At 41.3% G+C, this 13370-nt stretch overlaps 1 protein-coding gene across 5 annotated transcripts in view; it reads right to left on the reverse strand.

Moving 5' to 3' along the window:
* runx1t1 (RUNX1 partner transcriptional co-repressor 1) overlaps nucleotides 1-13370 on the reverse strand; it is a 135899-nt gene that overhangs the window by 14386 nt on the left and 108143 nt on the right. For all 5 annotated transcript variants that reach the window (XM_060904745.1, XM_060904744.1, XM_060904743.1 and 2 more), the window contains exons 8-9: nucleotides 10806-11016; nucleotides 10567-10635 (exon numbers count right to left, since the gene is read on the reverse strand). In XM_060904745.1, the coding sequence (XP_060760728.1) occupies nucleotides 10567-10635; nucleotides 10806-11016 (280 nt within the window). The remainder of the gene's footprint in view (nucleotides 1-10566; nucleotides 10636-10805; nucleotides 11017-13370) is intronic.

Raw genomic sequence — 13370 nt, forward strand, 5'->3', positions numbered from 1 at the left:
TCAGGTCAGGCAAGTTGGCTGGCCAATCAAACACAGTAATATCATGGTCAGCAAACCATTTGGTAGTAGTTTTGGCACTGTGGGTAGGTGCTAAGTCCTGCTGTAAAAGGAAATCAGCATCTCCAAAAAGCTCATCAGCAGATGGAAGCATGAAGTGCTCTAAAATCTCCTGGTACAGTAGATGGCTGTGTTGACTTTGGACTTGATAAAATACAGTAGACCAACACCAGCAGATGACATGGCACCCCAAATCATCACAGACTGTGGAAACTTCACACTGGGCTTCAAACACCTTGGATTCTGTGCTTCTCCACTCTTCCTCCAGACTCTACAACCGTGATTTCCAAATTAAATGCAAAATGTACTTTCATCTGAAAAGAGGACTTTGGACCACTGAGCAACAGTCCATTTCTTTCTCTCCTTAGCCCAGATAAGACACTTCTGACATTGTCTCTGGCTCAGGAGTAGCTCGATATTAGGAATGCGAAAGTTGTATCCCCTTTCTTGAAGATGTCTGTTCGTGATGGGTCTTGATACACTGACACCAGCCTCAGTCCACTCTTTGTGAAGCTCTCCCAAGTTCTTGAATCAACTTTGCTTGACAATCCTCTCAAGACTGCAGCCATCCCTGTTGCTTGTGCACCTTTTCCAGGCACCCTTTTCAGCAATGACCTTTTGTGGCTTACCCTCCTTGTGGAGGGCATCAGTGATCATCTTCTGGACAACAGTCAAGTCAGCAGTCTTCCCCATGATTGTGGTTGTGTGTACTGAACTAGACCAAGAGATACACTGTGTTCATACTGTTTTACTCAAACTCGAAATGAAATATTCTAATATTTTGAGATGGGTTTTTATGTTTTTGTACTGTACGCCATACTGATTAAAATTAAAATAGAAAAATGCTTGAAACATTTTAGTTTATGTGTAATGAGTCTATAATATATAACATTTTCACTTTCTTAAATAACTGATGGAAAATATTGAACTTTTTCACAATATTCTAATTTTTTGAGATGCACTAGTAAATAGGCAGAATTGACGCTTCCTGTTTTAGGATGTACAGTGGTGCTTGAAAGTTTGTGAATCCTTTAGAATTTTCTATATTTCCGCATAAATATGACCAAAAACATCATCAGATTTTCACACAAGTCCTAAAAGTAGATCAAGAGAACCCAATTCAACAAATGAGACAAAAATATTATACTCTGTCATTTACTTATTGAGGAAAATTATCCAATATTACATATCTGTGAGTGGCAAAAGTATGTAAACCTTTACTTTCAGTATCTGGTGCAGCAATAACTGCAACTAAACGTTTGCGGTAACTGTTGATCAGTCCTGCACACCGGCTTGGAGGAATTTTAGCCCATTCCTCCATACAGAACAGCTTCAACTCTGGGATGTTGGTGGGTTTCCTTACATGAACTGCTCGCTTCAGGTCCTTCCACAACATTTCCATTGGATTAAGGTCAGGACTTTGACTTGGCCATTCCAAAACATTCACTTTATTCTTCTTTAACCATTCTTTGGTAGAACGACTTGTGTGCTTAGGGTCGTTGTCTTGCTGCATGACCCACCTTCTCTTGAGATTCAGTTCATGGACAGATGTCATGACATTTTCCTTTAGAATTCGCTGGTATAATTCAGAATTCATTGTTCCATCAATGATGGCAAGCCGTCCTGGCCCAGATGCAGCAAAACAGGCCCAAACCATGATACTACCACCACCATGTTTCACAGATGGGATAAGGTTCTTATGCTGGAATGCAGTGTTTTCCTTTCTCCAAACATAACGCTTCTCATTTACACCCAAAAGTTCTATTTTGGTCTCATCCGTCCACAAAACATTTTTCTAATAGCCTCCTGGCTTGTCCATGTGATCTTTAGCAAACTGCAGACAAGCAGCAATGTTCTTTTTGGAGAGCAGTGGCTTTCTCCTTGCAACCCTGCCATGCACACCATTGTTGTTCAGTGTTCTCCTGATCGTGGACTCATGAACATTAACATTAGCCAATGTGAGAGAGGCCTTCAGTTGCTTAGAAGTTACCCTGGGGTCCTTTGTGACCTCGCTGACTATTACATGCCTTGCTCTTGGAGTGATCTTTGTTGGTCGACCACTCCTGGGGAGGGTAACAATAGTCTTGAATTTCCTCCATTTGTCCACAGTCTGTCTGACTGTGGATTGGTGGAGTCCAAACTCTTTAGAGATGGTTTTGTAACCTTTTCCAGCCTGATGAGCATCAACAACGCTTTTTCTGAGGTCCTCAGAAATCTCCTTTGTTCGTGCCATGATACACTTCCACAAACATGTGTTGTGAAGATCAGACTTTGATAGATCCCTGTTCTTTAAATAAAACAGGGTGCCCACTCACACCTGATTGTCATCCCATTGATTGAAAACACCTGACTCTAATTTCACCTTCAAATTAACTGCTAATCTTAGAGGTTCACATACTTTTGCCACTCACAGATATGCAATATTGGCTCATTTTCCTCAATAAATAAATGACCAAGTATAATATTTTTGTCTCATTTGTTTAACTGGGTTCTCTTTATCTGCTTTTAGGACTTGTGTGAAAATCTGATTTTTTTGGTCATATTTATGCAGAAATATCGAAAATTCTAAAGGGTTCACAAACTTTCAAGCACCACTGTAGATCTCTATAGCGCAATGCTGTGTCGAAGGAAAATGAGCATCAACGTCATGTCTCTGTGTGTTTTGGTTCAATTTTAGTGTCATTTATGGAATAAATTCTCACATACAATCTGCAAAATGAGGATTTCTCATTACCTGGACTGAACAATTTTTAAACGACAGATGCGCTGAACTTCACATTTGTGGGTTGAGGAGGTTGTGGAAAAACGGACTCTGTTCCCAGACATGTGTTTGATGATATTCCATCGATATGACTCAGATGGAATTTTAAATCATAGTGATTCGAACAGCGCTGAGAATGCAATGCCTCAACTAAACAAGACCAAGGGAAGAAATGTTAAGAATGTACCACAATGGGGGTGTGCTCTTATAAGGAAACAAATCAATGATGGGGTGGTGTATCCAAGCCTGACCCAAAGCAGAGTTACTGTTAATACCAGGAAGTTGATTATTTTCATATAACACCACATCTCCAATTGTTTTTATTTGTTATCCCACAGTATTTTTATTTATTATAGACTTGATCCATTTATAGTTACACTGCAACCTTGAGGGACGTCCAAATAGTTCGATATACCGAAGTTCATAATACTGAACTGGACCAACCTGTCACACCAAGCACTCACTCTTACATAAAACAAGAACAACTGTGTTTAATTTATATTTATGCTTAATTCACTTACATATTTATCAAGTAAAGGAAATAAGTCACTCTTTTCTATGCGCAGGGTTCTCCAGAATATCTGAAGTAGCCGGCTAAAAAAAAAGTAGTATGCGGCTCTGGAATTTGAGGCGGTGAAGCCGCCACAGCGCGCCAAAAGCACGCTAATGCTCGGGGTGTCTGGGGGCATGCCCCTGTAGAAAATGTTGAAATTTACATGCCTTCTGGTGCACTCTCAGCTAATAAATTACTAACCATTTCCCTGTAAAATACTTGCAAAATATGTATGAAATTTCTCTCCAGATGTGTGTGTGCTTGGCTTTCTCAGTTACCCTCTGTAATACGCTGCCTGGCTCTGTAACGTAACTACATACGCTACATATGGCGTGGTCACGTGGTCCGGCTCAGCCAATCAGAGCGTGAGAATCGATCAACAAATATGGCGTCGCTTCCAAAATCAAAGACAATTTCGTGGTGGGTTAATTAGATTTGCAGCAGATTATGGGCAGCGGAGACGATATAAAATGGCTTGAACATTGAAAGGCAAGTTTTTTAAATTTTTTCTGGGATTGGGTAGCCGGGGCAGACCGTCTGTGTAGGCGGAGAAAACCGCCGGTCGCTGGCGCTTGTGGACATCTCTGCTCTGTGTCATGTAAAGGATGGATGTAACTGCAGAAAGAGTGTTTGTTTACAAACAAGCAGGCAAACAGATCCAAAACATAATGCGGAAACAGAGTGAGGAAACAGGCAAGGTTCATGCGAGGCACAAACAGACTAGCCGAGGCAAGAACGAAAGGCAGAATCCAAACATACAAAAAAGTCAAAACTGGAAGGGCAATACAGAGACACAAGGTACAGCGCGTACGCTGGACTCGCAAAGTCTGTGTGTTTTCAGAGTCCTTATAAGCACGCGCTGTGATTGCGCTCTGTTCAGGAACAGGTGCACAGCAATTAGTCCTCATGAGCTTGAGCGCAGTGTGCACGTGAGTCGCAGTTATCACGTCCTTTGATCACCGTTCTCGATATGTTAGTGATGGACAAGCTTTTGTTTTATGGCGTTAACATGTATTATTAACTTGACTGCGGGATTTGATAACTTACTGTTTGTCTCTGGAGGGAAAGGAGCACGTGGCTCCGACCCGTTGTCATGAAAGGCGGGTGATGATGACTGACATCACTAAACTTTCGCATGTAACGAACTTAGTTCATTATATGCGAGAGTTTGTAGTACAATAGTTCATTATAGCGGGGTTGCAGTGCATATTTAATCTATTTATGTTATATCTGCTCATTAATATAACCCTGCGATTTGAATTCCAGCCAGAATTACTGTCAGAGCTGCTAAAAAATTGATACTTTCTGACTAATTAGATTCAAGATTAAATTCAGCAGTGCTCTTTTAACTGCTTTTATTTAACTGAAAAAGATCAGCTTGATTATCAGCCAACTGCTGAGTTTAACAGAAGCCTTTAAATAAACAGAGGCCAGTTCATTTCAGTGTTGTAGTCGAGCCACTAAACCTCGAGTCCGAGTCCAGTCTTGAGTCCCTAGTGTTCAAATCTGAGTCAAGTCCAAGTCATTAAAAAAATTTTCAAGTCGAGTCCACTATTGATCCGAGTCGAGTCCAAGAACAACATTCCAACCGCACCATGTGACGGTGGCTGTTTTAGCGCCATTAACATTAGTTTGTTCCTGAACATGACGTATGAACAGGTGAATGTGCTTCTCTTTATCAGGGAGCGTGAAGTATTCTGTCAGAGATGGTTGGGAGACGGATGTAAGTGCAGAAGGTGTGTTTATTAATACAAGTGAAGACGGTAAACAATCCAGAACGGCAGGAAAAATTGTAAAACAGTGAAACGGGCAATAGGTCGAGCGAGGCACAAACAGGCTATCGTAGACTCGGCACAATCAAAGACGAGAAACAGGAAATCAAGGATCAGGAAACCAAGCAAGGAAATAAGGCTCGGTAATGTATCAAGAATGCAACTCAATACTTCGCAAAGTACAGTAAGTGTGTTTTCACAGTTTTTATATCAGTGCGCTAATTGCGCCTTAATCCTGTGCAGATGCGAGTCGTTTAGAGCGTGCGCGAGAGTCCGCTGTTCGGAGCGTGCCCGAGAGTCTATCTGATGCACGCATCAAGGTGCACAGGTGTGACACTTACACGAAATTAGTAGAAAAATTTATGTTGATATAAATATCTTATACCAAATTATTATGGCATGGTACAAAAAATAAAGAAAAAATCCGAGTCCTCGTTTCCAATTTACAAGTCCGAATGCAGTTAATGCACGAGTCCGAGTCAAGTCACGAGTCCTTAAAATTAGGGCACGAGTCCGACTCGAGTACTACAAGCTTGGTTCATTTACAGTATCCATCATCTGTCTTGGATCATCCACCTCACCTACACCTTAAACAAAGCCTTTTACTGACACTTATCTCTGTTTTTAACTGATGTGATAAAACGGTATCTCTGAGAGAGGGAGCACTGGCGGTACCTCCTGTAGTCCTAATAGCACAATTACTTACACTACGTTCAGACTGCAACCTGAAACGACCCATATCCGATTTGTTGTGAAATCCGATTTTTTTGTTAGGCCGTTCACATTACCAATTATATGATGCCATGTACACACGTAGCCGGGTATTTTTAAAACCGAACATTTTCCCCCCCTCCGTTTATAAAAATGTTTTATCCACACCACCTCGTCTTCGAAAAAAATCCCTTCCACACATAACCGAACATCTGCGTTTTCAATCACATTCATAAGCATTCCAAACCTGTAGATGGTATTATTTCCCCAAATCCTACCCCCTAATCACATCGCCTGTGCTCTTGGAGCAGTAGTTGGGCTTCTAAAATTAAACATGTAAATAGCACCTGCACAATAATTAACGCTTTCAAGGCACTCCTCCGATCCATTACTCTTTAGCTAGCCGCACACTACGCCGATTTTCAGCGTACCAAGCCAACTGAAGTCGCGAGTCAGGCGTAAAGGCTAGTTTTCGATGGTACCGACTCATCTCACAGCCGATTCGAAAAACTAATCGGGAGCCAGACTGATCGGCGAGAGTTGCTAGCAATAGCCAATCATATCTTTCACATATAACACGTGACATCATTAAACAATTTCTAGCGCGAGAAATACGTGTTGGTAGCACCTAATGCAGGTATATACTGTAATTCCATAGACTGAAGCTTTATCCATAGACACAGTGGGCTGGAAAGCCACTCTGCTCAAGTTGTGTGGCTGAATTCCAAATCGCTTTAACTCCCCTATGTAAGTGCACTATTTAAGGTTGGGAATAATAGCTCATGCAGCCTAGATAGTGCGCTACATATTCCATGTTGTGTCATTTGTAATTCAGCCTGTAGCATCTTCAAGTGTTGGATTTAACAGTAACTATATCCAATAGCCAATCACAAAGCTATTAAGTTGTCACGTGTCGCTTCAATCGCGACTGCACTCGTCAACAGTCGGGGGATATGTGCGTGCCCTGTCGGGAGTCGGCTCTGAAATGGGTCGGTTCGGTACCGCGTGGATCGCCGCTTAATCTGGCTTCTGCAGTAAACAAAGGTCGCACGTTTGACGTCAGGGCAGATTTGTTGTCATTTTTTTGGCGCAGATTGTGACGTTCTAAAACGCAAAACTCCGGTTATCTCTGTCTACACGAAAAGGCATACACGGAGTTTTCAAAAATCTTCACTTTGCCCGGAATTTTTTTAAATATTCGTTTTTGATGTGTTTTCATGTGGATGACAGGCCAAAACGTAGAAAAATATCTTCGATTTAGCAGATACCCGGCTACGTGTGGACGGGGTCTGAGACTTGTATGCGATCTCCAATATGAACGGAAAACGACCCAAAAGTGTCCCGCATGCGCAAATTGACACGTAATAAGCACATCTACGTAATACGTAAACAAAAAAAAAGCACACTCTTCAAGTTTGCAAGTAAAGCATGGAGATGAGGCGAGACCTGGCGATGTGGTTTTTGTGGCGGCGGCGGAACTCACACAATAATCTGATTAATGTGGGCAGCAGACTAATGAGACCAAAGGTGTCAAATTACTGGAAATTTCCAGAACAATCTTATAATCTTGTAATACAGGATGGTTTAAGTTATAAATCAGTTATAGAAACTTTTATTTAATCAGGCTAACAGATCAACATCCAGGTCCCTACCAAATCCACCATTAGCTTGATCAATTCTATAAAAGTCTATTTAAATTCTGAAAACTGTACAAATGTTGTTGTTTTCCACCAAAGAGGCGGGATTAGCCAACGCAGAATAGTGACGTTTGTCTCTTGTTGATGACGTGTAGGTCGCATGAATGCGACCTGTCCGGTCAGACTGCAGTCGCATGTGAAAATAACGGATATGCATCGGAATTAGGACCACATATCCAAGCGGCCTGGGTCGCATGTGAAAAAAATCGGATCTGTGTTGTTCAGATTGTCAATAACAAATCGGATACAGGTCGCATAAAATCGGATATGGGTCGTTTCAGGGTGCAGTCTGAACGTAGTCTTAAGTGCACTACCACTGTCTGATTGCTTTTTGATCCGACATCATGGCTGGAATTTGTAGTAAAGCCTAATGATTCCTGATCTCAGAAATAAACTTCCTAGACCTGGACAACTTTCTAAAACTCCTAAAGAGAGCTAGAGATCTGGCAATTAGGACACAAATTCACATATTTTACCAGGCGTACACTTCCGTTCAAAAGTTTGGGGTCACTTTGAAATGTCCTTATTTTTGAAAGAAAAGCACTGTTCTTTTCAATGTAGATCACTTTAAACTAATCAGAAATCCACTCTATACATTGCTAATGTGGTAAATGACTATTCTAGCTGCAAATGTCTGGTTTTTGGTGCAATATCTCCATAGGTGTATAGAGGCCCATTTCCAGCAACTCTCACTCCAGTGTTCTAATGGTACAATGTGTTTGCTCATTGCCTCAGAAGGCTAATGGATGATTAGAAAACCCTTGTACAATCATGTTAGCACAGCTGAAAACAGTTGAGCTCTTTAGAGAAGCTATAAAACTGACCTTCCTTTGAGCAGATTGAGTTTCTGGAGCATCACATTTGTGGGGTCGATTAAATGCTCAAAATGGCCAGAAAAATGTCTCGACTATATTTTCTATTCATTTTACAACTTATGGTGGGAAATAAAAGTGTGACTTTTCATGGAAAACACAAAATTGTCTGGGTGACCCCAAACTTTTGAACGGTAGTGTAGCCGAGGCAAATGAAACTGAACGCGCTTAATGTTGAGCGATAGAAGGTTTATTCCACAAAATTTGAATGAGAAATTCAAAAGGTATGTGGAATCCATGAACGATTTCACAAATTTTCAATATTCGCAAACCCGCTCGCTCAACCGTCTCGTCCGGATCTTTTTGCCCTGCACACACACGCAGCCTTTGAACTTTTTGTGCCATGTCCAAATCTGCATTGCAGTTGGTGTATTTTTTTTTTTTTAGAGAATTCTCTCATAAATACACGCTGCACAGTCTTGTTCGAGCGTACTCTAACACACAAAACGCCTTTTCTTTTCCAGTGAATGGGAAAAAACATTAAACATAAAATTTTGACCTGTTTCCACACATGCTGTTAAAATTTGAGGTCAGTTGAATGAGAACTGGCAAAGTTATGAGATTGTGAAACGATATCAAATTTTTTTGAAACACCCTGTATACTCTCCAGCTTTATTGCTAGCAGTATGGGAACATACCACAGAAGCTTAGAGCTCTTTATTCTATTTTTGGTCATGATGGGTTGATAAATCAGTAGGACAAGAAAATACTATTTCCAAGCTTGGTTTTTATTCATAGTTGCCCATTGGCTTAGTTGACAAGCGATCGCTATGTTTTTTTTTCCTTTTCATTCAACATTTAGAAAAAAATCACGGTCGTAAATTCACAAAATAACCATTTATTCTGGTATGTATGTTTAAACAGTATGTGCACTGTGCTGTGACACACCTCAGTGCTGTAACTACAGCATAGTGATCCCCACCACCTGCTGCACTACACACATCAGCTTTTACTATTCAGATAAATTGTCTAGGATGGATGGATGTCTTAAAGGAGAACTGAAGGCAAATTTTTTTATGATCAAAATTCTATTTATCTCATTTTATTAAATATAAGAATGCATTTTGATCGCTATTGTGTCGCTGCTATAGCAAGTTATGAGTGTTCGAAATATGCTCTGTAATATATCAGTCCATATGTCAAAGCGGTGGCTGTAAACGAGATTCGCTGAGACCTGTGCGAGACATTGTAAGACGGAAGTAAAACGTACAGCGGAAATCAAAGCGACCGACATCTGACAACGTTGTCAAAAGACGCACGCGCCCTCTTTCGAATGCTGACATAATCAAGACGGATGTTTTGTTTGTTTTGATAGCAATCAGGAAAGTTTGAAAAAAGTCGTCAGTAATCGTCATTTAAACTCGTTTTTGTGCAATACTTCGTTTGGAAAACAGTTTGGGAAATAAAAGTGTGACTTTTCATGGAAAACACAAAATTGTCTGGGGGACCCCAAACTTTTGAACGGTAGTGTACGTGATAGGTTAAGTTACGCCCAAGTCTCACTCTTGCTTCAGTGGACAATCTCACGTGGATACTGCAGATTTGTACCTAAGAGCTGCTGCTGTAATCATAACGACTGTCCCGTCTTCATCCCAGAGCTCTTATTCACAATATACTCATACTGAACATCCTTTTTACACACTCGGTACAGTTTGCCTTTACACTTTTACAGCTGTAGACTGTAATGATTTATAATCTCACTATCCAGAAGAGGATGGGTTCCATCTTGAGTTTGTTTCCTCTCGATATTTCTGTTCGATTACTCTGTTTCTCAATAGTAATGACTATTACTGTCATTCATTATGGATCTAAAGCTACATCCTGACTTCTGTACCACTGCTTTTTATTCACAAATAAAACTGAACTTATTCAAAGCCTTAAGTCTATGACAATCATGTCTACTTTACATTACATTACAGGTGTTTAGCAGATGCTCGTATCCAGAGCGACATACAACATACCCAGAGCAGCCTGGGGAACAGTTGGGGGTTAGGTGCCTTGCTCAAGGGCACTTCAGCCATTCCTGTTGGTCCAGGGAATCAAACCAGCAACCTTTTGGTCCCGAAACTGCTTCTCTAACCATTACGCCATGACTAAATGTTTGTGTCCTGTAGATGTGTGTGAAAAGGGCTGTGTTGCTCACCTGCTTTCTTCCAGATCTCCTCAGGAACATAGCCGGATACAGGCCTGTGGAGAACCTCCCGGTGAATCTCTGTCACACAGAAAGAAGAACATTACTATTAACATTTTAAACATGTTAGATAGCTAAAGAATTGTGCAACTCTTCTAAATTTTGCACTAAATCCCAATCGTAAATTACAAACAGTAATACAAGTCGTTCCATTCCTACTGGAAAGTGCTGTCGATATATTTAGCTGCTACCTGCAGGGTTGTTGTCCTGGCCTGCAGGGCTCTGCTGTCTCGACTGGCTGCTGCTGCTGCTGCTGCTGCTGGAGCTCTTCTTCAGGTCCTCAGCATCGCTGTAGCGCCGGATCCAATAGTTGAGCTCCTCGCGGTCAGCCTCTTGGCATCGCCTCAGTACAGTGAGCGAGCGCCGCGTCTTCTCCACCATGTCCATGATGCAGTTAAGCAACTGCAGAAAACACACACATGCAGCTACAATCAATAACGTGAAGGCACGCAGTTAACAATGAACGTGTACAAGAACATTCATTCATTCATTCATTCATTCAAAAAAAAAAGTTTCAGCCACACTAGGTTAGATTTAGTATTAGTTTTTGTACTAGTGTAAAAAAATAATAGCTTGAGTCATTGGCCATTAGTTTTAAGTTTCAGTTGGTGAAAATACCACAATCATTTGTGAGATTCTTCTTCTTCTTATTATTATTATTAATTTCCAGTTTGAAACCGTCTTATTCTATTGCAAGATAATTTTGCGTATTTCAGTACTTTATACAAGGAAGCAAAATGATCGATCGGTATTATCTGTTTTATACTCTGTGAAGCGAAACCTGATCATTTCTTGATCCCAAAGTGTTTTATTTCTCTAACACCACAGCAATTTGCTAACACTAACATGTTTATTCGTTAACAAGCATGCCGTATGTTTTATCCACTTACAGATAAAGCTGTACTGCCTTTCAGATTTTTCAAACGTAGGTCATGAAAAGAATTTTCCCCGGCACCCAATTATTTTTGTTTAGTGGACTGAAAGCTACTGAATTCGAGTCACAGACTTTTATTAGTTCTTTTTAAACAGAACAATTAATGAATTTATCTCCACGTGGCCCTAAATTCTGTGCTAGTTTTTTCCTGCTTCACCATGATGCTACGTCATGCATGACGTGGTGGGCTTTCCCCGTTTGCGCAAGGCATTGTGGGATACAAATTTGAAACAGGAGAGCAAAATGGAGGACGCGAGTGTGCGAATGAATCGTGAAAGACCGACTACAGTAACGGAAAGAAAGCGAGAAGAAAAGACGTTATGTTATATACGAAGAAAGGGAATATCAAACTAATAAATATCGGCGGTCAGCGAGCACCTCGGTGTGATCAGCTGTTCGTTTAGCGACAGAATGATGGAACGGTCAGTGCACGCTCAAAGGTAAACCTGCGCATGCGCACACACACACACACGGACTTCTTCTGTCTGCTTGACTGCACTAGCATTGGCCTTCGCTAACACTACACTGGCTGGAAGGTAACTCGGTGTCGCGCTAACAGCAACGAGTCGCAGGTAAGCTAGCGTTGGCCTTTGAGAATGCTGATATGAAGAGAGTGTATAATAATAATAATAATAATAATAATATGACTGGCTTTTTTCATGGCCTATCAGATATATTCCATTCAGCTACTTGTCTTCGACTCATTCGATATCATGCTAGCTAAATGGAATATATCTGATATACCACTCAAAGCCAGCCAATATTATTTACCGTATTTTTGGGACTATAAGGCGCACATAAAATCCGTAAATTTTCTCAAAAATTGACAGTGCGCCTTATAATCCAGCGCGCCTTATGTATGATTACTTGTTGTGCTTACTGACCGATTTTATGTGGTACAATGCGCTCAAAAATCTGTCGAAATGTGCAAGTACGACTTTGGTAAGCAACGAAGCCGCTCCGCTCAATGGATATTCGGAGCATTACGGTACGTTGTGTCACTACCTGAGCGGGCAGCCCGGGCCCGGAGTACGCGCTAGCAACAATAAACCAATCAGAGAACAGTATTTAGTACGCTTACTCCCGCCACTTTTTATACGTAATACGTACTGTGCTTCAACATTATATTACAGTACATTTGTGTGTATGTAAAAGGACCCCCAAAATGGCACCTGTTAAGAGGCATGCTTACGAAGCGGGTTTCAAACTCCAAGCTATCAGCCACGCAGCAGAACATGGGAATAGAGCAGCCGCGAAAGAATTCAACAACAATGAATCAATGGTACGGAAGTGGAGGAAGCAAGAAGATGAATTGCGCCAAGTAAAGAAGACCAAACGGAGCTTCCACGGGAACAAAGCGAGATGGCCACAGTTAGAGGACAAAATTGAACAGTGGGTTATTGAACAGAAAACAGCAGGAAGAAGGGTCTCTACAGTCTCCATTCGACTCAAGGCAACAGAGATAGCACATGACATGAAGATCGACGACTTTCGTGGAGGTCCTTCTTGGTGCTTCCGTTTTATGAAACGGCGTCATCTCTCCATCCATACGAGAACTACCGTCTCGCAGCAACTGCCAAAGGATTACAAAGAAACGCTGGCCATCTTCCGCACTTGCTGCAAGAATAAAATCACTGAAAAGGAGATCCAGCCAGACCACATCACCAACATGGACGAGGTCCTCCTCACTTTTGACATCCCCGTGAACCGTACTGTCGAGAAAACGGGGACCAGTACAGTATCTATACGCACCACAGGGAACGAGAAGGCATCCTTCACTGTAGTTCTCGGTTGCCAGGCTAATGGCCAGAAACTACCACCC

The sequence above is a fragment of the Neoarius graeffei genome, chromosome 22 (genome assembly GCF_027579695.1).
Source record: "Neoarius graeffei isolate fNeoGra1 chromosome 22, fNeoGra1.pri, whole genome shotgun sequence".
In the NCBI taxonomy this organism is placed as follows: domain Eukaryota; kingdom Metazoa; phylum Chordata; class Actinopteri; order Siluriformes; family Ariidae; genus Neoarius; species Neoarius graeffei.